Raw genomic sequence first — 26,253 nt, forward strand, 5'->3', positions numbered from 1 at the left:
AGGGGGCGGGGAGGGAAGCGGGAGAGAAAGCGGGCGCGCGCGCGTCACGCAGCGGCGCTCCGAATTCCCCCAATTGAAAGCCGGGCCAGTCGCGCGCCGGCAGGGAGGGAGGGAGGGAGGGCGAAAGACACACACGCGCATTCGCGTTCCTCTCTTTTCCCCTCAGCATATACACAAAAGGAATGGGCAGGCGGCGCGCGCAACGCCAGCCAACCGGAGCCGGGGAGCTCGCGACGTCGCCGGGCGCTGATTGGCGGAGAGGGATGGGGGGGAGGAAAGAGAACGGGGAGAAGAACAGAAGCCGAGGGGAGAAGTACATAATGAAGAGGGGAGGGGAGGGGGAGAGAAGGGAGCCTGCGAGTTCCATCCGCCCCCAACGCTCGTCAGTGTCCCTGGGAGCGCAGCCTTGGGAAGTGAATGAGCGCGGCCGCCTCGGGCAGGGGGATTACTCGGAGTTAAAAGAACCAGGCTCTCTCCGGTGCGAACCTGTTGCGCTCTTGGCCTCTGTCTGGACGCGACCAGGGCTGCGCTGAGAGAGAGGGAGGCAAGTCCAACCCCTTGGCAGCGGGAGATGAATCTTGCTTGTCCGCCTAATAGAAATATTTATATGCCGCTGCTGCCGCGGAGAGATTTATAACCCTTGGGGGCCCTCAAATAATTTAAAGGGGGGGGGACTGGATGTACATTTCCAAAATATAAGATAAAAAACACACAAAATAAAACCCACATACAGCAACAGTGGCAAATGGCTTTAGATACCTATTAGGTCCATAAATTACCATATAGCATATATTCAACACAAAAACAACGGCCATTTGTTGTTGATAAAGGACAGCTGGACATATAAAGGGCCTCATTACCTTCAGTAGCTTAGGACCTAATCAAGCCTAAATCTGTTCCTGAGCCAGACAGTAAAATCGCAAGGAGTTAAAAAGCAGGTTAAAAGCAAATTGAGGTGAAAAACAATAAACAAACAAAAGCGAAAGTTTTTCCCGGGAGTTTTAGTGGCCCCATCCTGTACTGTAACGTTTAGCAGTTGCTTTGTAGAAAATGGAAAGTCTTAAATTTTATATTGCTTCACAGAACATGAAGAGGAGCCCCATATGCAGATGGACTAAAGGAGGGCTATACATTGCAAGTGGACACACACAAATGTGAATTGTACTGACCTCAAAATCTTAAGATATAGGTTTTTTAAGCTACTATATGTGTATTCACTTTTCGGTGGTTGTTTTTTTAACTGGGGAAGGGATGATATTGACACAAATTCCAGTGAGGATAGCTGTTGCTTAGAGCCTGGTACAGTACTGATAATGCCAAGGTTACAGGTTTTATCCCTATAAGGGGTCACCTGCATATTCCTGCATTGCAGGCGTTTGGACTAGATGACCCTCACGGTCCCTTCCAACTTTAGAATTCTATTATTTTGTCCCTCGGTTCCTCAGAGTCTTAAAAATACCGTGAGAGAAACTGTCTCCCTGCATGGTGAGTAAAGGCTGCTGAGAGTCAGAGAAGGGCTGGAGAGGAGGTGCCAACAACAATTAGGGAAAATATATAAAATATTAATATTTTTAAAGCAAGAAATTGGGAATATAAAGAAATGGCATAATAGTAGGAGGAAAATGAATAAGGAGGGATGAAAGAAATTGGCAGTATGTGGGAGGGAGAAGATGGAAAAGGGGGAGATGAAATTACAAAAGTTAATACAGTATGAGAGGCAGGGCAGGGAGCAAATTCTTGCTAAAATGTGGAGCAGGGTCACAATACTTCCAGAGCTAATAGCTGTATAGGAAACTGCCCTATCAAGCTGTTTGCCACAAGGAAATTGCTGTGGCAATGTTTTTAGCAATTTGCAAAGTGGGGTTAGATATCATTAGATTATTTTGGTATCTGCCAGTTGCACCAAGATTGCACTGTCTTTCAACATTTGGTGATTGGCTCCACCCCACACCATTTTCTTTGTGACTGGTGAACCTTGGTAGTTTGCAAGCCCCTCAAGCAGCACACACACACACACCGATAGAAACTTTGAGAACCTTTGGTCTACAGGAAAAGGAAGTAAGTATATGTTTTGCTGTTTAGACAACCTTTCAGTGACAGCCTGGGAACGGAATGTAGATACCCGGTATATGTTCCTGTGTGTCCTTTTGACTGTGCGGTGATGGTAGGAAGTTGCTATAGGATTAGTCAGTGAACAAACAGGTAGAACTGGCTGATTCAAATATATGGAATTGTGTAACTGTGTCAAGCAGCACCTTCTACATGCAAACTTTATCAGGAGTAGTGGTGGTGGAAAATTCAATTCAGTCTGCATTTAAAGGTGAACCTGCCTAATTCTCACTTTCCAAAATAAGACGCAAACCAAAACACTGTTAGCTTTCGAAATTCACACTTCTCTAGGCAAGTAATGTAATGTGCACAAAGGTGCATTGTATTAGGAGAAATTGCTTTGCAGAAATGTGTATATTTGGCAAAATTGCATATTAACATTTTCAAAAATGTTCTCAAAGGCATAGCTTTTACTGTATCCTAAAATTCAGTAGGCGAGTCTTCCTCTGACTTAGGGGGGAAATGTTGAGAAAACACTACTACTTAGTTTCTTACTGATCCCATGAAGCAATCCTCTGTATCTTATTTTAGGTTGTGAACTGCCCTGAGATGTACGGGTGAAGGACGGTATACAAATGTAATATAATAATAATATTAATACTAAAAATTGGAAAAATCATCACTAAAATGCTGATGAATTTTCATAAGTCACAAAGTGATGTGAAATTAAAACTGAATTAAGAGTGGAAAAATGAGCCACAAAAACTGACATCTTCACCCATCCCTACTTAAGAGTAAGCCCCACTGGAATAATAAAATGTTCCAAATAAAATGTGCACTGGGCTTGGCTGGATGCCCTTGACAGCCATGTAACTTTACACTAATTTGGTTGTTAAAGTACATAACCTCTGTAGGTGCACCCAGTTACGGAACTCCCTTCCCCCAGAGGGATGGATAGAACACTGATGGAATTTTGCCACAGGGTGAAGACGTTCTTGTTTTCCCAAGCTCTTGGAGGTCAACATATCTAGGTTATTTTCAGTCTTCGTCTTCTTTGATAATCTTGTGTTAATTATAATGGTATTGTGACTGATGTTTCAGTTGTATTTTACGATTCTGTGTCATAGAGTTTTGATTGATATGTGTAAAGTGCTTCGGGGTGACTTCTGACAGTAAGCAGTACTGTATACAACAGCTTGTAATGTAAAAAACCCAAACCTTTATTGCAGGGGTGTGGGACCTGTACCCTTCCAGATGTTGTTGGACTACATTCCTGACTATTGGCTGTGCTGTGGATGATGGGTGGGGTAGTCCAACATCTGTTATTATTTATTTGTTAAGCCAAAACCATTACAAGAGATAAAACACATAAAACAGAATAAAAACAGAATTTAAAAAGTTGAAGGGTCAAAATAATTTTTCAAACCAGACATTTTTTAAGATAAAAGTTTGCTCCCCTTCAGAACTTAACTTAACATCCCTACAAACATTTCTCCTTAAAATTGTCACTCTAAAGGCAAAACAGGCCATTTTTTCAGAGGTGTAAAGGGAAGGACGCGGGTGGTGGTGTGGGTTAAACCAAAGCCTAAGACTTGCTGATCAGAAGGTCGGCGGTTTGAATCCCCGCGATGGGATGAGCTCCCGTGGCTCGGTCCCTGCTCCTGCCAACCTAACAGTCTGAAAGCACGTCAAAGTGCAAGTAGATAAATAGGCACCACTCCGGTGGGAAGGTAAATGGCATTTCCGTGTGCTGCTCTGTTTTGCCAGAAGCGGCTTAGTTATGCTGGCCACATGACCCAGAAGCTGTACGCCGGCTCCCTCGGCCAATAAAGCGAGATGAGCGCTGCAACCCCAGAGTCGGACACGACTGGACCTAATGGTCAGGGGTCCCTTTACCTAGATTGGGCAAACCAGGAAGTAATCTCTCTTCATAAGAGATCCAGCAATAGCATTCTTCAACTATGGCAGAGCATATAATAAACTGGAGCCGCAGAGCTGTAAGGGTTTCTCTTCATTTGATATTTGTGCTGCTGGTTACATAGTGAGGGCGAGGAATCTGAATCAGTAGTTTGGCATACAAAGGGGCACATTTGGACAGACAACTAGAAGTGCAACCAGCACAAAGATAATGTTTTAAAACATGAGATTACATGTGGTGAGATGCCATCTACAAGTCTAATGAACCCAGAACGTCCAAAGAAAGGCCATACTTATCAATGACTTGATTCCAAGATGAAGTCACTCAGTATCTCTTTGAAAGCTGCAAGTACTAAAATTGACCTTATCCTCCTTTTTAATGTTAGCCAATACTTAAGGGGAGGATATGCATTTAGGCCATCACTAAATCACTAAACAAAGAGCAGCTTCCAGAGAATGGAAGTGTCAGTTGCCTTGGGGAGCTCAAAAATAGCACAAAGGTATTTATTCTGGGGACAACATCTGGAGAAAGACAGGCTTCCCACCCCTATTTTTGTGGTTATGGTTAATGTTTATCAGCAGAGTGAAGGCTGTGCCACCTATTTCCCAGTCAAAATGATCAGGTATACAAGAACTTACAGTATTTATCAGGGTGTAATTAAATACTACAACTACGTGATCTTAGCCACAGGTACATTACTACTACTACTGTGGTGGTTTCGGTGGGGGTTATATTGTTGGGGGATGGGCAAGACTCCTCCTGGAGTCCCTTACAACTTAAAGAGATGGTTTGACTCATGGTCAGAGCCTTGGACTTGGAAATAACCCTGTCAAAGTTGTCCACTCCTTTGTTAAAAATGGGTGAGGAGACTGTGACCCTTCGGATGTTTTGTGGGGGTTCAACTCTTATCATCCCTGCCCATTAAGCCATGCTAGCTGGGGCTGATGGGAATTGGAGACCAACAAAATCTTAAGCACTAGTTTCCCCACCCCGGTTAAGGAAATTAGCCAACTCTAACAATGTCCAGTGACTGTTCTGTGAGGGAGCAGTTTTTTCCCTGTCTACTAAGGAATGTGGTAATCCGTGTCTGTAGAGTACTGTGGGTCAGCCTGAGAGCAAGGCAGAGCTTATTTTTGTTTAGTTCTGGTGGTGCTCCCCCAGAAATCTGATGGGGAGGGAGAAGTAAACTTTTGGGACATGCAAAACCGTGAGCTTCACCTAAGCATAAGCCTGTATATTTGTAAACAAATACAAAATTACTCCTAAGCTTCCTGTGACCTCATTGGAAAAAACAAACCCAGAGTAAGCATTTTTCACCACTTGGATAATTAGTTTGTGTATAACATTGGTACATTGTAATGGAACGCCATCCTTTCTGGGCAAAATGCCCATTCAATGCAGTTTACAATACCTTAAATTATAATAACGAGCTAACAAAACAAGAGGAAGTAAAAGGAAGCAATAAAAAGGAAGCAGGAAAGAGCAATGCAAGTATGTGTATGAATACATAAACTATATACACATTTATTCATCCATAGTTGCATATCCATCCCAATCTCTTAAGTGGTGTGAGATTCCAGGGGGTTACCCAGGGTTCATGTTTCCTTTGGAAATGGAACACAGCAGAGACTGTGGTGTCTTTATGGTTTATTTACAAATATATTCAACCTGAGACTATATTGGAGGGGTTCACAGCATTAACACCCCAATAGGGTCTTGCTTTTGCCATAGCCACAGCCATAGCCTGGGACTCAAGGCAGAAGATTCTAGGTTGGATCCCCAGCATAGAATCAAGAGAAATGTGGACCCCAAGAGTAATTTAGTCTAACCCCTGCAATGCAGCAGTTCATTTAAGCTGGGAATGTTAAAAAAAAAGTTTGATATTTTATTATGTTTGATATATATTGTAAACTGCCCAGAGTGGCTAGGGAAATCCAGCCAGTTGGGTGGGTTATAAATAATAAAATTATCATTATCAACTTATGAAACCCTGGAGAACAATTGCCCTTCAGCACAGGATCAGTGGTCAGAGGTGATGGAAGTTCAAGTCCCAACAACAGCTGAGGACTTAGGTCTGAGAAACAAGGGAGAAAATATTAAGCTAGACAGACAAATGGTCTGATTCAGTAAGTGTCAGTGTAGATTATAACAAATTTGATAGACCAATCCAATGTTCTTGCAAAGTATAAGGCAGTATGCCATGTTCCCAAGTCCACTGAGCTTCACTATATGACCCCAGGATCTGTTATTACGAGGGAGAAAAACATATACTGATGTGCAAAGCATATGCTATACCCCTGATATATAGCCTGTTTGAAAACATCTAATGCACCCTGGATATAGCTCCTTAACATACTGAACTACCCTCTTAAACTTGTAACCAGCTCCAATGCTGGTTTACTCAGAACCAAGTCATATAGTGTTTTGTAGGCTGAACACTAAAGTGTGTCTTGGGATGCAGTGGTTCAGTGCGGGCTTAATCATCATAGGGAAAATATTCTAATTCATGGCTATTTATACACAACACTTTTGAAGCAAATTCAAAGCACCTTCTTTTTATCAAATAATTCTGGGTACCCTAGTTTGTGAAGGGTTGCTGGAAGTAGTTACTCTCTCGTGGATAAACTGCAGTACTCAGAATTATTGAGGGAAACAACGTGCTCCAAATGTGCTTCAGAGTTGAAGTGTGTACACAGCCAATGTAACTGCCTATGTCCCAATACAGAGGCAGGTGTGGCAGCTTCTCTAGTCAATAAAAGGCTAGACACGTTTATTTGTTTTAAAACCACAGGTTTTATTCATTTGCATTAAAGATGAGATTATTTGCACATTAAAACCCACTTCCTTTATTGATTCACTGCCCTGGCTTCAGCATTCGGAAAGTTAATATTTAAAAGGATCAGCATTTGAAGAAGTAGTTCAATAGCAGAGTATGTGCCTTGCATGTCCAAGGTCCTGGGTTTGATCCCTGGCAAATCTCAATATGCCAATGTGAAGGAAACTCAAATATAATAAATATATCTGTTCTGCAACATCTATTCTTTAAATGCCACTAGGACAGGGTGTGACAACTTGCTCAAACGAAGGTTACAAGTAAAAGGATTATTGGATCAACAATAACTAAGGCTGCAGTTAAACTCTGTTTAATAGGCAGGAAACAGTGAGATGTCTGAGTAAACATGTTTACCTTTGGGGTGTAAAAAGTGGCAAGCTTCCACACCCTACAATGTTCTTCTGCAAGCAAAAGTGTAAATAAGAAATGCATGTGCCACGTTACATTAACCTGTTCTCTCTTGGCTCTAAATTCAAATGGGTGGGGATTGGTTGTCCTATCTCAGTGATGAGACGACAAATGCTCATGGCCATTCCTTTAAAAAATATATTAACTCAATTATCTCGATTGGCACTCTACAAGTGCAATACTAAAACTGAGGAGGAGGAAACTGACAGCCAGGGCTACTCCCTCAACTGGCTCTAATTAAGAAGGTGGGTGGTGGAGATAGCAATCCATCACTTCCCAGCTGTCTCCATCCTCCTGTGCTGGGGCTGTTAACATGGTGGCTGATGGACATGTGTATTAGGGGACCCTTTGTGAAATTGCCGCCTACATGGTCTCAAAAATACACTGGCCCAAAAAGATCATTTAGCCTGTCCTGTGTGTGATCTGGACCCTTCCAGACAGGGGCGTAGCTGGTGAGGCATGTAATGTAATATGGACATTTTTCGTAAGACATAGATTGGGACACACAAACAAACAAGGGTCACTTATCCAAAAGGATTATCTTGGAGATTTAACCTGTCAGAAGGAGTGGCTTCCTGGTGGGTTATGCTACCTTGCCTGCAGATCCTATTGTTCTATCTGGTATGCCTCTGCATTTCTATAGAATTTATGGCTGGTGCACAAGCTTGTTTCCATAGCTCCATGAAGGAACTTTTAGATGCAAATAATCTGCATTTGGCAACCTAGCTTCCTGGTGAGTCAATCAAGGAACTTTTCGGATCCTCATGACCTCACTGGTAAGAAAGTAAAACATAGAGAAATCAAACTACAAGACTGTGCATATGGTCAAGGTGGGAAGGTCATTACCCACAGTCCTTTGCTTGAGCCAAAGCCATCTTTGGTTCACTGCTGAACATGAAATGGAGGCTAACAGGGAAAGCCTCATAACAGGGCCCTGATGCCAGCAAAGCTTGCTTATCTCAGCTTCTTCTTTTCTTCCAAAGTGTCACAGACAGTGCAGATGGGAAAGGCCATCGGCTGGCTGACCCAGTAGAGACATCCAGCCCAGGCCACATGCTCCTACAGCTTTTGTGCATTGCAGATACCAATTGGGATCACAATCTCCATTTGGAAGGTTTATCAAAAGAGGAAAGTCTTCAACAAGTGCCTAAAAGTCGATAGAGATGGCATTTATCTAATATATAATTGGAGGGCATTCCAAAGTGTAGGTCTCACCACACTTTGGTGGTCTGATTCTGACAATTCTATGATACATTTTTCTTAATAAAGGAGATGCATGTTGCTGGGGGAATGCTGACTTTTTACTAGCAAATAATAAAATATTGCTGTATGAGTACTAGGATAATTCATTTCTCTGCAACAAATGTACTGTTAGTGGTGGAGGGGTGTTTAGATCCTATGTACCAATTGTACATTTATTACACAATAAAATGGTTATCTAGAAAAGCCCAGCCTCTTATTCATTCCCCGTTTCTCACATTTCTGCTAGTGCATTGATTAGTGGTGTGAACAGGTGGCTCTTTGCACTCTAGTTTCTACCTGTTCTGGGCCTTGATTCCCTTTTCCGGGCATTATTGCGTGTCAAAGCCTTTCCATGGCCCTGTTTGCATCTGCAGCTTCCAGCGGTTGCGGGAAATTAGGTTCCAGCCGGAGGCAAAAGATGAAGAATGAATAACAGGAAACAGGTTTTGGACCTGTGGGCTTCCTGTTCTACTACGTCATAATGCATTAATGAGGGCTGTGAAAGGCATGACCATAGTTGGGCAAGTCAGTCCTTTAAATGCAAAGTGGAGCCTTGGATTACAACAGATCCACCCAATTCCAGCCACGTGAAAGTCCATCACTCAGCTTCACTTAGGGGCATAAAGGCCATATAATGGTCAATTGAAGGTGTGAAGTCTCCTAACATCTCAGCTTTATACTGTAGATCATGTTCCAGAAGTGGCTATAGGGTGAGGCTGCCCCCTAGTGACAGAATCACCATCCTTATTTCACATATACACTCACTGAGCCTGAACTGGCAGGAAATGACCAGGAATGAGACCTTGGAGTTGCAGTGGATAGCTCAATGAAGGTGTTGACCCAGGATGTGGCAGCTGTGAAAAAATGCAAATTCCCATCTAGAGATCATTAGGAAAGCAACTGAAGCTGAATTTTGGAAGATTTAGGATTGGGGGCGGGCGGAGTACTTATTCACACAGTGCATAGTTCAACTATGAAACTTACTCCTATAGGAAGCACTGATGGCCACTTTGGATGGCTTTAAGACAGGAAACATCACGGAGGCTGTATCAGAGTGAGGGGTGGGGCTGCAATTAACAATGGGCAGGCCCCAATCCAAAAGACAGTGGGGCCAGAGCTAACAGTGGGCTAGCCATATACTTCTTATCCCCTTTTTCTTTCTCCCCATCTCTTCCACACATTTTTTTTTCCCTCAGGGAGCAGAAACATAGAATTGTAGAGTTGGAAGGAATCCTGAGGATTATCATCTAGTCCAACCCCCCTGCAATGCAGGAAAATGCAGCTGCCCCAAAGGGGGATTGAACCTGCCACCTTGGCATTATCAGCACCATGCTCTAACCAACTGAGCCAACCAGGTTGACAGCTTAGAACAGGGAAACACCTGCCTCCATTATCAGCCTTGTGTCATACATTAAGAGCTCTGAGGAGCCTCCTCTGGAAGTCCCCACCAGCTTAAATGTAACAGAACAAGAGGACCTTATTGGTGGTAGTGCCCCAGCTGTGGAGTTCTTGCTCACTTTGCTATCTTTTGCTACATCTGCACCACACATTTAAAGCAGCATTTTACCACTTTAAGCAGAAATGACTTTCCACAAAATATCCTGGGAACCATAGATTGTTAAGGGTGCTGAGAATTCTTACGAGATCACAGCTCCCCACACTGAGTGGTATAATGGTGCTTAAAAATTATGGTGCGGATGTGGCCTTTTTGACATCAAGCAAAATGCCTATTCTTATTTTTTGCAAACCCTTTAACAGTTTCACTCCCTTGGAAGTTTTTTTATGCTGCATATATTGTGGAGTTTTAATATTGTTGTGTTTTCCTCATCAATCATGATTAAATATTTAAGTTACTTATTTATTTACCTCCCTTCATCCAAGATCTCAGGGTGGCTGACAGCATAAAAATACAAAATAAAAATAAAAATAAGAACAAGACAAACCCATGACCCCACCTCCCACACAAACATTTAAGAGGACATAGAATGTTAATCAGCTGAAGGCCTGATTGAATAGGAACATTTTCACCTGACACTTAAAGATGTATAACGAAGGTGCTAGGGCAGCTAGGCAATCCTCCCTGGGGAGAGCATTCCACAAATGGGGAGTTACTGCAATAGAGGCCTGTTCTCCTGTTGCCATCCTCCTGACCCCTCATTGAGGAGGCACACAAAGGGCCTCCAATGAGGATTGCAGGTTCTGGGTTGGTTCACATGGGGATACATAGTCTTTGAGGTATTGCAGTCATGAACAGTTTAAGACTTTATAGGACAAGACCAGCACTTTGAACTGGGCCAGGAAACCATTTGGAAGCCAGTGCAGTTAGGCCAGGATCAGTGTAATATGTTCAAACGGTCATGTCCTGGTGAGCAACCTAGCAGAGGAATTCTACACTAGCTGAATTTTCTGAACCATCATCAGAAGCTGCTACATGTGTAATGCATTGCTAGAAGTTACCACAGCATAGATGATAGAAGCTGGGCTATCCCTGTCCAGATAGGGGCACAGTTCGGCCACCAGCTGAAACTGATGGGAGGCATTTCGCGCAACTGAGGTGACCTAAGCCTCAAGCAACAGCAAAGCATCTAGAAGTACCCCCAAGTGATGTACCTGCTCCTTCAGAGGGAGTGTAACCCCATAAGAGCAGGTCACCTCCCATCCATCTGGTCTAGGAAACCACCCACTAAGTGCCTCAGTCTTCTCTTGATTGAGCTTCCGTTGTTGGCTCCCATCCAGTCTTTTACTGAGGAAAGACAATGGTCCAGCACATCCACTGCTGCACCTGCAAGTATAAAGAAGAAGCAGAACTATGTGTCATCAGTATATTGCTAATAGCATACTCCAAAATTCCAGATAACCCCACTCAGCTGTTTCATGTTGGTGTTAAAATAGCATAGGGGATTAAATAAAACCCTGAGGAACCCTACATTGAAGGGCCAAAGAGCAGTCCCCAACCATCACCCTCTGGAAATGATCATCCAAGTAGGACCTATACCAATGCAAAGCGGTGCCACCCACCTCTAACTCAGACATTTGCTCCAGAAGAATACCATGGTCGATGGTATAAAAAGCCACTGATAGGTGAAGAAGAATTAACAAGGACAAATTTTCTCTGTCTCCCAACAGAGGTCATCAACATACAGGGCAACCAAGAGCCGTCCGAAAACACACAGGATCCATTAGCATCTGAGGACAGACCATCTTAATAGGTCCCCCTATCTCTGCATAGGAGGAAAGGTGCTGAAAGCCTAAATTTCAACAGGAAGCGATTGGACCATGATAAGGAGCTGGTGTCAACATTCCAAATTTTCAGATCAACTTCTTCCTGTGCAGTTGAGAAAACAAGATCCAAAGTGTGGCCTGCCACATGTGTTGAGCCAGCAATATGCTATGACAGCCCCATGGTCGTCACGGCAATCTTGGAGTTTTGAGCCACCCCAGACACGTGACATGTGAACCACCTCAACGTTCTGTCTAAATTATTTTCTAAATTTCACTAAGAACTTATGGCCTAAACCAGGACTGTGAAAACTTCCGTTCATAGGCCTAATTAAATATGCTCTATATATAATAATATCTGTGGCATCACCTGATACCCATGACATGATATAAAGTCGCTCTCAGGTCAGACGGGGATCTGTAGGCACTTTGAGGACCCAACCACCAGCTGATCAGTCTGTGCTTGCACTATGGGATTAGCTGCACTGGGAACTCCCTAGTGCAGCAGAGCGAACTGGAGGAAGTGGCTGGAATGCATGTTGCTGGAGGAAGTTTCACATTGTGATCAGTTCACATTGAGTTCAGTACCCTGACCTGTTCTTAACACATTGTTGACCACATCTACGGAACGCGATTGTTATGTTCTTTCATGTCATGCTATATCAATCATTAGTAATAGTTTAAGTCTTGATACTCAATCACTAGTTAATAGTTTAATAAGGAGGTTTCACGCCTGTCCAATTCTGTGTTCCCTTTCCCAACCTTTAATACCTATATTCATATATACCTATATGATTAATACCTATATTCAACCTTTGCATTGTATTCATGTTAACCAATCAGCAACAAGCACATATGTGGTAATGCTGGAATATTCAATAAAAGGGACTCTCCGAGACATGCTTGAGAGATGCCTCCCGTATGACACCTTGCCATTCGCCTGTCGCTTATTTCAACCCAACAGAAGTTCTTTGCAGAAACTTCAAAGCAGTGGATATATGTGATGCGACATTTTCATGTTTGCATGCACACTACATTCAACAACGCTTGGTTGAAACTTTCAACCCAATATGATATATAACACAGAAAAACTATGGCAATATCAGATGGAGAAAGAATAAAAAATTCATTTTCAAATAAAGTCATACCACTGAGACTATTTATTCAGAAAACAGGCCATTTCTGTTGCAGCCACCCAATTAATTGCTGGAAGCTCCTGAAGCAGGGCCAAAACACACATTTGGGCAGCCTCATCCAAGATACTATGCATAATATCCCAACAGAAGAAGAGATAGTGAATTTATTATTAGAAACAGAATGGAAACAAATAACTTGAAGATATCCAGTAGATGCAAAGTACAGTACGCACAAAAATCTTAATTATGTAAGATTGGGGGCGAAAGAGCTATGAAAACAACTAGCGGTAAGAGCTGGACAGGTAGCCAAAGCAGGACTAGATCACATCAGATTGTTGTAAGGATTTTAAGTAAACTGGCGGAGGGAGATGAAGAGGCGGGAGAACTGGACAACTGATAACACCCTCAACTACAGCAGTTAGAAAGCTACGGCCAAAGGGGAAATATGTGGGTGAAAACTGAGGCAAGGAAAAGAGAAAGAGTCCGCGGAAGGAGGGAGGGGGGGTCATGGATTTCGTTAAACGAAGCCCCCGCTCCGCCCCCGTTTAACCGACTGCTCCTCTTCCTCCTTCAATTCCGGCGCTGCCACAAAAAGGCGGTGGGAGCGCGCCGAAAACACCAGCATCCGGAAGCGGGCGCGGAGAAGCCCGAGCGCGCTGGGCTGGGCGGAGAAGGGAGGGAGCCCCCCCCCCCCGAGAACAGCGAAGGCCATCGGGTCCCGGAACCCGAACCTCCCGCGAAGCCAGAAGAAACGGGAAGCGGCGTCGGCGGAGCCTCCCAACAGGGACGGTCCCTCGGCCCCGCCTCCCCAGCGCCAGGCAACGGCTCGCCGCCGCCGCCTGCGCCTCAGCCTCCTCCTCCGCGGGGCCCCGGCGCCCCAAACCTCCTCCGGCGGCCCAGCCTGGCCCTCCCCCCCCCTCCGCCGCCAACCGTCCCGCGCGCGCGCGCCCTCCTCCTCCGCTCCCCCCCCCAATAACCGCCCTCGCGCCCGGCCCGCCCCGCTCACCTGACAGAAGTCCCGGCAATAGGCGCCCGACGAGCCCTCGCCCACCCCCTGCTCGCTGAGCTCCGTCTGCAGCTGCCGGAGCCGAGAGCTCAGGCCGGCGGCCAGCCGGGGCATCTCTGGCTGCAGGGCCGCGTCAGCCTCGGCGTCCGCCATCTGCACCCGGCCCCACCGCGCGTAGGCAACGAATCACGTGACCCCGCAGCCGCTGACCACATCGGCGGGGGACGGGCCCACGTGACCCGACGGCCCCGCCCACTCCCGGCTCCTGCGCATGCTGCCGCCCTTCGGCGGGGCGGGAAGGAGGCCGCCAAAGACAGGTTCCCATTGGGCGCTCGGCCCTCACGCGGAGCGATGACGCAAATGCATCGCGCTGCTGGAGCTGGGTTCTTCCCTCCCGCCCCATTTCCCAGCGCTGCCCAATGGGGAGGAGGGGCGGGGCTACTTCGGAGAGGCGGGGGAGGAAGGGAAGCTTCCGATGTGGAGCTGCAGCAAGAAGGGCGAATGCGATCCGCAGATTTTACAGTACTCTGGAGAGACTTGTTTATTCGCTCGTTGTAGGATTAATGTTGGTTTTCCTTCCTATTTAGAGATTTAAAAAAAATAAGTTTTTATTTGTCATAGAAAATTGGAAATGTTTTGCTTTTCAGTTAAAAAGCAAGCTTTAAGATTTTGGTACATTACAGCATTCAGACCTTTCTCTTTTTCTACCTAGTTTTAACTATTTGGATTTTTTGTTTCATATTCTTTTCTAACCACTTCTATGTACCTTCATTATAAACATACATTAGGGGAAGGGCAGTTTAGAAATGGAGTGAATAAACAACAAATACCTTCACATCTTGTGTAGGCTCAGCAGAGACTCTGACCAGAGTCATTCTGAGCTTTGTGTTATTACTGCCCCTTTATATGCTAACCTAGCTGCCAACCTAGCAGGTTCTCGGAGAGTTCAGCATTTTGGGGGGGAACTGACACAAAAATTAAGAGTAGCAATGACACAGAAATTAAGAGTAGGAAGAGAGACGCCACAATTTGTACGCAGTCTTGTTGAAGCACGTGATACATCAGCACCCAGTTTCAGCACACTTTGGCATATATAAAGTATACGTTTCATTCCCTCCCTCCCCTTCCTATAAGTGCTAATTGTTGTTCATACAAAATACCTTTTACTTTGATCACCAATCCAAGCAATAGACAGGAGGGTGGGAAATGTACATCCTTTGTCCTTCTCACCTCATTTATCATGGAGTGAGTTCTAGGCATGGTGCTATTTCTGACCTTGGCAGGTAAGAGAGCTGTGGCTTACACATGTGCGGATAATGTGTGCTTATGGGCAGTGAGCTAATCATTCATATGTCATTCTGAAGGAGAGGAGAGGACAGGTTAGGATACCCTAAAACCTGTGTAGTCACCCCCCCCCCAACCAGGCATCAAGCCTCAAGACTTTTCAAAATTACTTTCTCAGTAGCTAAAAGCATTAGCTAAGCTTTTGCTCTGCTGTAACAAAGGTAGCCGAGAAGAACAATGCGTTGTGCTTCCCAGGCTTTAGTTGACCTTGCCAGCAGCACATCCAACTTGCAACTTTCTCCGGGAACAGCACCAGTAGAAACAATTCTATGCAAGCTCAGGAGATTGGGAGGGAAGGGGGACTTGAAAGAATGGATAAAAAACTGCATGTAAAAATGTTTTCAGTTTGTGCTCGCTTCTGAGTTATCACACTTGCTCCTTCTGCTACCTGGAAGGTAGAATAAATAGCTCTTTCTCTGGTTTAACCCTTCGGTGTCTGTTGACTCCCCTTCCCCGGGCGCAATGCTCTTTCCACCCGTGAGAAAGGCCTAAAAAGGCTACAATTCATATATAGGTGAAGCATAAGGTGTTTTATTTTTGTGTTGCATTAAACACCTAATGACCCATTGCAATACAATGTTAATTTAACTCAGCAGAGCACAATGACTCCCTAAATAATTACTTGCTTTTATTTGAATGGGTTCCCATCCTTTGCAAAGTGCTGTAAGATCTTTTTCGGCCATGTAAAATACGAGTACAACTTTCAGATGTTTCAGTGCCCTACCATAACAAAGATGATTTTGAGCAGGTGATCTGTGTGCCTGTTCAGTCTGCTGTCCAGAGATTGTGGTGGTGCAATTTCAAGACACATATTCTTGTAACCACATTTAGATACACAGCTCTTCATACGAAGCAGGAATGGTGAACCTGCATGTTGCTGGATGGTATCACAGCAAGGGAGGATGGGAGTTGTGGTTTAGGGTGTCAAGAGAATCCAGTGAGAAGTGAAAATAGGAGAAGTTGCTGTATTTCACAGAATTGTCAGAGACCAGGAACAAAAACCATGCAAGCAAATTGGAGTCATATTTGTTATCTTTATTTTAGTCTGCAAACATCACAGAAAAAACTGCATTATTTCCTGACATTTTCCTTCCACCGAAATGTACTGAAATCAATCAGAACCTGGAGATCCAAGGAAATGTATTCTAATAGCAGCCAATACCTTGGGATCTGTCTCAGGTCTGTCTCAGGTCTCAGGCCCTGAAAAGGTCTGTTTATGTTAGACCATGATACAGAAAGACACTGCCAGAATAATGTATTTATATGCTTACCACTTTACGATTACGCATCATGAAGTGGGTCTGAGGTAATCAAAAGCTTTTGCCAGAATAAATTGGTTAAGTCTTTAAGATGTTGCGTTCCAAATATATTTATCTCAATGTGATGTACAAAGTATAATAAAAACAACTAAAAACAGTTTTAAAAAGCACAAAAATAACCAGAGATGAATTTTAAAATTCTATGTTGGACAATAAAACACTATGTTAGACTAAAATAACTATATAGCTGCTTAACCCAGATCAAAACGTTTTAACAGGAGTTTAAGAGAAAGGAGTTGCCTGGCCAAACCTACTGCTTCAGGCAATGGCACCAACTGCATCTCACTGGCTAGGGGGTCCAATATTGCTTCTTAAACTGTCATTACTTTAACATCTACCTCTCCATCAAACATAGCTTCTTGTTTAACTTGCAGGATTCCCTCTGAGTTTGTAGATTCTTGCTTAACCTGCTGGATTGCCTCTGAATTTGTAGATCCTGAAGGCAAATTAAAACTCTCATGTAGGCAGGCGGGGTCTTTTTGTTCAAACACTTCCAAATCTGAAAGGCAGGTAAGACTGTCCCCAGAAACATTTTCCTCATGCTTAATCTGTACCTTCTTAATTTGACCATTTGTAATATGCACTGACATGTGATCCGTAAACTCCGTTTCAAAATAGTAGAATTTTTTACAGCCACTAAAGTTGCATGCGTAGGAAGCATCCCGAAAATGCTGGGCTTCGTGGTGGTAGAGCTGCCCCAAGTCACTGAAAACAATGTTACAGCCACTGAGCTCACATTTATAACGCAGATTGTCGTGTTGCTGTTTGTGACGGAGCAACTCGTTCACTGATCCAAACCTAGCATAGCAGCCCACTGACACACACATGTACGGCTGAGGGCCACTGTGCACTTGTTCATGCTCCTGTAGATGGAAAGCCGAAACAAAATGCCGCCTGCAGTATGAACACCTCTCTCTCCTGTTTTTCATGTCCATGTAGTGCATTGCATTTTGATCATTTTCGTGTTCTGCTTTCAAGTGAACACTTAAGTACTTGAACTGCTTATACACCTTGGAGCAATCCGTGCCTGGGCATGGGTACAGGTCCCTGTCCTGCAAGTGGCAGTTTTCTAGCTTACTAAACGTGATGTAATCCTGCGTGTCAGTTCTGGGTTGTTCTCCAAGAGCCACAGAAGCAATTCTGGCTAGACTGCTCATCGCCAGCCTCTCTTTCTTCAACAGCAACTTCTTCTTACCACGGTATTTCCTACTAGGAGGCATTTTTACATGTTCCATCACATGCTTCACAAAGACATCCTTCCTCTTGAACTTTTTTATACACACTGGGCATGTATAAATGCCATCTTCCATATGCATCTTGGAATGGTGAAGTATTCTGGCCTCTATACATTCCTTTTTGCAAATAGCACAGAAAAATTTGTACTGAAGCCACCTCTGGTACCTTTCCGAGGACCCAATGGGCTTTTTAACTCTCACTTTAGGCTGATTTATTGTATCTTGACCTTCAGAATTATTATCTTCACTATCACTTAGGAAAACATCTAGCATAGCAGTTTCATTGAAAGACATCTTCCTGCAACTCAGATCATTCCCTGAATCAGAAACTTGTTTTCTTCTCCAGTGTCGCTTCAGAGTTTTCCAGTCCCAAAATTCTGGATCAAATGGCCAATACTCCTTTAAAGCCAACAGCAGCTCAAAACACAGGGAGTTTTTTCCATCCAATTTTTTATCTTGTTGCAGGTAGAGCTCTTCTAGTAGACTGTATCTTTCCTTGCTTGGCTCAAGTATGTATTCAGTGAGCTGGCATGCTCTTCTTACTTCAAGGTCTTCTGGCAGAAGGCATGCAATTGTTTTGCATACAGAGGTCTTCATGTCATCATTTTCATTTGATCGGAGCTGCAGGGCTCTCACACATAACAAAACAGACACAATAAGGCCTGCTTCTTCTGCCTATAGGAAAGAAGAGAGCGCAAGTCAGATCTTAATTTAGCCCCCAGAGATCTCTCTTAAAGACAAAAGGGAGAAAAATGAAAAGACTGGACAGGGTATCTGGGTAAGATGCTCTTTCTTCAGATTTCAGACATTTCATAGAATTGTAGAGTTGGAAGGGACCATGAGGGTCATCTAGTCCAACCCCCTGCAATGCAGGAATCTTTTCCCCAATGTGAGGCTTGAACCCACAACCCTAAGAGTCTCATGCTCCACCGACAGAGCTATTCCTCTCAATCCAGAAGCGATTGCAGCAGATTTGGGGAACCCGTGGCCCTTCAAATGTTGCTGGACTCCCAGTTCCCATTAACCCCAGCAAGCATGGCCTATGGCCAGGGATGGTGAGAGTTGTAATTCAGAAACATCAGAATGGCCACATGTTCCCCACGCCTGGATTAGAGGGTTATATATAGATACATACTCTGGCATTTCTTATTTCAATCTTATTTCAATTTCTGCACCATCCACTTAATGTTCTAAGCCAAGCCAGGTCTTCTAGAGATAAAATGGAGAGATAAAAGCATAATCTGCTGAGTCAGATCCAAGGCTTATCTAGTTCAGTATCCTGTTTTCACTGATTTCTGTTTAACAAACCCACTCCACCTCTCTTTAATTGTTTTCTCAATGATGAACACATGATTAACATTCATTTTACAGAATGAATAGCCCTGAAGGACCAGGTGCGCAGCCTGGGAGTCATTTTGGACTCACAGCTGTCCATGGAGGCACAGGTCAAATCCGTGTCCAGGGCAGCTGTTTACCAGCTCCATCTGGTACGCAGGCTGAGACCCTATCTGCCTGCGGACTGTCTCGCCAGAGTGGTGCATGCTCTGGTTATCTCCCGCTTGGACTACTGCAATGCACTCTACGTGGGGCTACCTTTGAAGGTGACTCGGAAACTACAACTAATCCAGAATGCGGCAGCTAGACTGGTGACTGGGGGCGGCCGCCGAGACCATATAACACCGGTCTTGAAAGACCTACATTGGCTCCCAGTACGTTTCCGAGCACAATTCAAAGTGTTGGTGCTGACCTTTAAAGCCCTAAACGGCCTCGGTCCAGTATACCTGAAGGAGCGTCTCCTCCCCCATCATTCTGCCCGGATGCTGAGGTCCAGCGCCGAGGGCCTTCTGGCGGTTCCCTCATTGCGAGAAGCAATGCTACAGGGAACCAGGCAGAGGGCCTTCTCAGTAGTGGCACCCGCCCTGTGGAACGCCCTTCCAGCAGATGTCAAAGCGATAAACAACTACCTGACATTCAGAAGACATCTTAAGGCAGCCCTTTTCAGGGAAGTTTTTAACGTGTGATATTTTACAGTATTTTTGGTTTCTATGGAAGCCGCCTAGTTATTATTATTACTAGAAGGAAAACCCTGATCCTAAACCTCTGCTGCTTTGAGGAATATCTTTGGATGAAGAAAAGGCTAAGGAGTAAACCCTACACAAGTCTGGAGTTGAGTCCCTAAGACAGTTGGATGGAGCCATCCAAGCTGTTGCCACTTATTGCTCTGCTTTCCTTTGGAGCACATCAGCAAGGCAGAGAAGGGGGTGTTGCTAATGCAATGGTTTGATTTCACCCCTGGAAGCACACTGCACTGACTCTGGAGATAGATGGGTGCCAACAACAACAACCTACAGATTGCTTCTAGCATATGGAGTAGTCAGTCAATGACACTTTGCAAAAAAAAAAAAATTATAGACAAATTTTATACCTTCTTTTGTATCTTCTATTCAAAAAGATGACTCTTTGCTCCTTAGTTTATTCATTAACCCACAGGGAGAGGCACAGATGTCTTGCTATATGTCATGCAGTGGTAGATTCCCTGTGATTCAGCGAACCAGAGACTAAGAAGTGTTCTGTTGCTTAGACAACCCATAGGTTGCTAAGTTGCAACTGTTAGTACCTATTTTTTCTTAAAGGGCTAGATGTTCTGAATAATTGCTCACTGGGGAAAGGAAGCTCTGGCACTCAGGTTCCAATCCCCTGCCTTTTGCATACACAACCTTCCCATGATTTTAAAAAGAAAGATGATACCCTACCTGTAGATTATGATATAATGCACTAACACAGCTGAACCATGAATTGCTGTAAGCTTCAAGGAGTGTCTCTCACTGTTGTATTAAAATCTAAGAACAGGATGCGGCCTCTAAAGTCACCTAGGCTAACCCCTCTTCTGATCTTCACAATGACATGTTGCACAACTTCTATGGACTGGAGCACTTCCAACCATCTATTTTATAATAATTTCTATTATAAACTTCTATTTTATAATAATTTCTGTTAAATTTTCAAATTTTACATTTCAAAACAAACATTTTACAAACTTTTAAATAGCCAATGACTTCCCTTCTTCTGCTTCATTTTACATATCATGCATTCCCACATATTTTCCATGCAAATAAGTTTTCCACTTTTACATTCATCAAAAATTATTTACTCTGTTGTATTTATCTTAGTGCTGCCAGTGTTTTCAGCTTTATAGTTATTTTCCATATATTCAACAAATGTTTTCCACTCTTCTTTAAATATATGTTCTTCTTGCTCTCTTATTCTATTTGTTAAATCTACTACTCCTCTTTAGCTGGGACCTCGTTCACTTTCCATTTTGGGGCTAACAAAACATGGGCGCAGTTGTTGCATAAATAAATAATTTTTTCTGACACCTAGGAATTTCTGTTTGGGTTATTCCCAAACCTCCAACAATCACTTCTTAAACCACAGCAATTGAGCAACAACCTCACAGCAACAATGCACACACATCATTCATTTTGAAGAGAAAGGCTGCTATTTTAAGTACAGCAGCTTAACACCATCATATGTCACTAAGTAAACTGTGACTAATTGTCATGTGTCTAAGGTGCTCTTTTACTGCCATTTCCTGTGCATGTGTTAAATCAAAGAATCATAGTAGAGTTGGAAGGGACCATGAGGGTCATCTAGTCCAACCCCTTGCAATGCAGGAATCTTTTGCCCAATGTAAGGCTTGAATCCACAACCATGAAATTAAGTGTCTACCTGTAGCCTTTTCAGGCCTTGCCCATGGATTGGAAGAGCATTGCGCCCGGGAGAGGGAAGTAGGAGTCAAGCAGACACTCAAGGGTTGATTCAGAGAAAGAGCTTTATTGCTACCATCCGGGCTGGTAGAAGGAGCAAGCGTGATAACTCACAAGCTTTAGCACAAATTTTACAGTCATTTGCACAGAGCATATACAGTGGTGCCCCGCAAGACGAATGCCTCGCAAGACGGAAAACCCGCTAGACGAAAGGGTTTTCCGTTTTGGAGGTGCTTTGCAAAACGAATTTCCTATGGGCTTGCTTCGCAAGACGAAAATGTATTGTGAGTTCCTGCGGGGTTTTTTTTTCCTCCCCCCCTTTTCCCAAGCCGCTAAGCAGCTGATCCTAAGCCGCTAAGCCACTTAACAGCTGATCTGCTAAGCCGGCTAAGCTGCTAATAGCGCTAATCCGCTAATGGGCTTGCTTCGCAAGACGAAAAAACCGCAAGATGAAGAGACTCGCGGAACGGATTCTTTTCGTCTTGCGAGGCACCACTGTATTCCCTCCAGTTCCCTCCCCCTTCTCAGGAGTCTTGCCTCATGAGTTTCCCTGAGCATGAACAGAAAGCTCCTTTCTGGAGACTCTTGGCGCCCTTCCCAGGAAAAAGGGGGCTGAGAAGCCAAGGGGGTTGAGAAGACTTGCGTTTCAGCGTGTCCAATATTTGTTGCAACTGGGTAAGAAAAGACTCAGTTCCCAGGCCGGTTTATGCTTGGCACTGACAGAGCCTATTCATTAGCTTTTTGAAGCTTTCTTGTACTGATAAAAATAACGTTTTGCTTATGCAGCAGCATCTTGTGAGAAAGCAGAGAAAAGCTGAAGCTGTGGATTTTTAGAAGAAAGGGGAAATTTGGTTTTGAGGCCTGGGGTGAAGTCTTGAGGCCTGGGGTGACTTCACAGACAGGATTTGGGTATCCTGTCCCTTCATACCGACTAAGTCATGTTAGTATACGTTTTTCAGTGTTCTCCTCCTGTTTTTCCTATTTCTATTAGTCACAGGTGCCCTGTACACTTTGCCTAGCGGCAGGACTTGCAGAATTGAAATGTAGAATTTGATCATTACAGCCTTTCCCCCAGCTTTGCTCCCACTCATCCCCAACCAGAATGACCAACAGTCAGGTGTGGTGGGATTTGTAGTCCAAAAAATCAGGACAGCACAAGGCTGAGAAGGCAGATTTTAAAAGTCACATAACAAATGCTCGGCAAGTACAGCACTGTTGCTTTAAAGTTTGGGATCACAAGCCCAGCTAGTTCACATAGCTAGCCAAGAATAAGCCATTAACAAAGGTACTGATTGCTGGTCATTAGCACAACAAAGAGAGAGACTCCTGGATCTGTGCAAAGCAGGGGTTGCCAAGGTGACCGGGCAGGGGAGTGATGTCACAGTAAAAGATGTGCAGGTTTGAGGAAGGGGGGGCAGAGGATAGAAGGGGTTGGTGAGGTGTGTTGGAAGAAGGGTGGGCAACAAAGGCCAGACCTCCATGAGCTGCTGGGCAGAGCAAATGGCCAACTGCTGCTTTAGGCTTAAGCTATGGCAAGAGCCATGAGAGATAGATACTCTTGGGATATAATGCTCTGCACCTCCTTCACTGCAGACTTCCAGGTGTAAATATGTTAAATAAACCTTTAAAGGCACTAGTCTCTGTTGTACCTCGATCTTCCCAACAACCCTTGGTGAGCACCTAGAACCCCACATTTTAGCAGAGATTGTGGGGTATGGTGCAACCTTCCTAACCGTATTTACAAAACGGCAAAAGGTTTCCAACCCATCCTGCATATTGTCAGCCATAGAAGTTTTGATGCAACACCCCTGTCCCCTGCACACAGGAAACATGGGCCTCTTCATATCTTGATGCTATTAGAACAGAGACCCAACAAAAGGCTACAGGGACCTACCAAAGTTCCCCCATGCCCCCTAACATCCGATCCAGGTATATTGGTTTAAAAAGGAAAAACACTAAGAAAGATTAATTTCTCCTAAACTAAGCATGGACCGACTGATTCATTCATTCATTCTCACTCACTCACTCTCTCATACACTCAACCAGCCCACCCGTGGCCCCCAGCCTCAAAGAAAAGTTCACTTCCGATTTAAAGGAAGCCCACATTCCTCCTGATGGGAGAGACGCGCGTCCCACAAGCTCGCAAGGGTCCTTATCCTGGGATCAGAGTTTACTTTTGTTATAAAGCGACCCTCCCTCCTGTTTTAAAAGAAAGCCGACTTCCTGCAGGGTAGGGACCCTTCCCCACCAGTGGCCCCGGTTTCTCACGAGGCTGGGTTCAAGAGGGTCTGTCTGGGAGGGAGGACGTAAGTGGGAAAAGGAAGAAACGGAAGGCACTCTCCCCACCTCCCGAAAAAGTCCCGATGAAAAGGAGAGCTGCCTTCCGTTCTCAGCCCTGCGCACCTCTTTTTTTCTTTTGGAAATCAAGAGGGACGGGAAAACCCTATCCCACCACTGGAAAAACTTGGCTGCCGTGCAACAACCACCCCTGGGGCCAAGGGAGCCCCTCAGGCTGCCGAGAGGGGGGAGCCCCCCAGCCCAACCCCCGGTGGGCACAACGGAACTTGCTTCCGAGTAAACCCGCCCAGGCTTGTCTGCCAGTCAGTCGGTCACTCACCGTTCCTGGTCGGTCTGTTGGGCTGCCTGCCGAGGGAGAGAGAGGCGGAGGCGGAATGGGAAGGGAGGAGGGGGAAGAGAAAGCAGAGCTCCGAGTCCCCCCATTGAAAGCTGAGACAATCGCTCGCCGGCCGGGGGCGGGTCGGCTTTAAAAAAAAACAAACCGAATATGCGCGTGCGTATTTGCGTTCTCCCGCCACAACCCATACATAAAAAGGAATAGGAAGGATACCAGCCAACCGGAGCTGGGGCTCTCGTGACGTCCCCGGCGGCCGCGGGAGTTGATTGGCGGCCGCGGGGGGAAAAAGGGAGCGGGGCTAGGACAGAAGCCGAGGGGCGGGGGGAATAAAGTAATGAAGAGGGAAGGCGGGAAGAGAGGGAGGCAGTCTATCAGATCAGCGTCCCAGCCACACAGCGCATCACGGAAAGTTTTATATATATAAATAAATATATAAAATATATAAAAAGGTTTTTCAGCCCAGTTCTATTTTGGGCCTGTGAATAAACAAGAGCTGTTTGAAGGATCGCTGTGTCGTCTGACATGTTCACCCACAACAAGATTGCTGCCCGCCATGCGTTCTACCACCGGAACCAGGCAGAGGGGGAGTCAATTAACAACTACACCGCCGCCCTCCGACAGGCTGCCATGCACTGTGAGTTCCGAGACTTAGACGATGCCCTGATGGATCGAATCGTCTGCGGGGTCCGGGACATCCATCTGCAACGGCATCTCCTCGCCAAGCCAGACCTCACGCTGCAGAAAGCCATTGAGGAGGCCGTGGCCTCGGAAGCTGCCGAACGCTCCGCCCAGGAGATCCGCACGGCCAGCAGGCTGCTTCTTGCTAGGAAGCCAGTTCCAGTGCATCATGAAGAGGCCAGCAGTGACGAGGCATCCTCCAGTGATGATGATGACGTGCACCAAACAAAGCGGGAGCGCGAGAAGTTCAAACAGAAGTCCAAGGGCCAATCGGAATGTGCCGGCTGTGGAGGCAACCATTCCCGTGCCAAGTGTCAATTCAGAGACGCCATCTGTCGGAAATGTTCCAGAAGGGGCCACATCGCTAAGGTCTGCCGATCGGCTCTGTCCGACACCCGCCCTTCACCGACTCACAAGTCCAAGTCTTCACTTCAGTCCGCCAAGGAAAGCTCCAGTCCGCCAAGGGAAGCTGTTTCGCTCTCACCAACTGCCACTGCCTGTCCGGAACCACGATTGGCCAAACAGACTCGCCTATGTGACGCAAGCTGAACGTCACTGTGCTCATTGAAGGAGCTCCGTGTGACATGGAGATCAACACCGGGTCTGCCTTGTCCATCGTGTCTTGGAGCACCATCAAAAGACTTATACCCAGAGTGTCCAAAAGGCAACTTGACTCTCACCACATACACCTGAGAGACTACCAGGGAAACAACATTCCCGTGGTAGGCGTTGGCCGGTTTCGGATCACTTTCAATGATTTTTCGGGCCTGCTCCGACTGGTGGTGGTCAGCGGCCAAGCCTCCTAGGGCTAGACTGGTTTGATGCCCTCGGCTTGGAAGTCACTGGCATCAACTCCATCTCTAACACAGAGACTGAGGGTCTGATCAAAGAATTTGCTGATGTTTTTGACGGCATTTTGGGTCAATATACAGGTACGACCATCTCCTTTAGCCTTGATCCACAAGTCACCCCCATCAAGCTAAAGCCACACCAGGTTCTGTTTGCTCTCAAGGCTAAGGTGGACGAACAACTGGACAAGCTGATTGCCCAAGGAGTTTTGGAGCTGGTTGACCACGCCAAGTGGGAAACCCCCATCGTCACGCCTGTCAAGCCAGACGGGTCGGTAAGAATCTGTGCTGACTACAAGTGCATGATCAACAAAGCACTTCAGCAGCACGCTTACCCGGTTCCTGTTGTCCACCACCTGCTGCATTCCCTGGGTGATGGTAAGGTCTTCGCTAAGCTGGACCTTGCCCAAGCCTATCAACAACTGCCTGTTGACAATGCCACCGCTGAAGCCCAGGCAATCGTCACCCACCGAGGGGCATTCCATTGCCACCGTTTGCAGTTCAGGGTGAGTGTGGCTCCTGGCATCTTCCAAAGCCTTATGGAGCGTCTCCTGCAAGGGCTTCCGGGCGTGGTGCTGTATTTTAATGACATCTTGGTGTCCGCAGACTCGCACCA

At 45.3% G+C, this 26,253-nt stretch overlaps 1 protein-coding gene and 2 long non-coding RNA genes across 7 annotated transcripts; 1 reads left to right on the plus strand and 2 right to left on the minus strand.

The window, feature by feature from the left end:
* The first annotated feature begins 108 nt into the window (after positions 1 to 108).
* LOC309537410 lies at positions 109 to 11,682 on the plus strand. 2 transcript variants are annotated; one of them, XR_014221899.1, is made up of 3 exons: positions 109 to 544; positions 1,084 to 1,154; positions 11,577 to 11,682. It is a non-coding gene; the product is annotated as an uncharacterized lncRNA (long non-coding RNA). The 2 variants fall into 2 exon arrangements; XR_014221900.1 differs by having other exon boundaries at positions 1,084 to 1,161; positions 11,577 to 11,680.
* LOC309537371 lies at positions 6,737 to 14,187 on the minus strand. The gene is made up of 2 exons (XR_014221837.1): positions 13,812 to 14,187; positions 6,737 to 11,232 (listed from the first exon to the last, which is right to left on the minus strand). It is a non-coding gene; the product is annotated as an uncharacterized lncRNA (long non-coding RNA).
* Positions 14,188 to 16,169: 1,982 nt separating this feature from the next.
* On the minus strand, positions 16,170 to 24,280 carry LOC309537148 (zinc finger protein Rlf-like). Of its 4 annotated transcripts, none has more exons than XM_082231721.1 (3): positions 24,094 to 24,280; positions 18,845 to 18,918; positions 16,170 to 18,384 (listed from the first exon to the last, which is right to left on the minus strand). In XM_082231721.1, exon 3 carries the CDS (start codon positions 18,304 to 18,306, stop codon positions 16,786 to 16,788), a length of 1,521 nt encoding a protein of 506 aa, XP_082087847.1. In that variant the 5' UTR covers positions 18,307 to 18,384; positions 18,845 to 18,918; positions 24,094 to 24,280; the 3' UTR covers positions 16,170 to 16,785. The 4 variants fall into 4 exon arrangements, with proteins under 4 accessions (XP_082087847.1, XP_082087848.1, XP_082087845.1 ...); XM_082231722.1 differs by lacking the exon at positions 24,094 to 24,280 and adding an exon at positions 20,135 to 20,265; XM_082231719.1 differs by lacking the exon at positions 18,845 to 18,918.
* Between the last annotated feature and the right edge of the window lie 1,973 nt (positions 24,281 to 26,253).

This window comes from Podarcis vaucheri (genome assembly GCF_965113315.1).
Source record: "Podarcis vaucheri genome assembly, chromosome: 7".
Lineage (NCBI taxonomy): Eukaryota > Metazoa > Chordata > Lepidosauria > Squamata > Lacertidae > Podarcis > Podarcis vaucheri.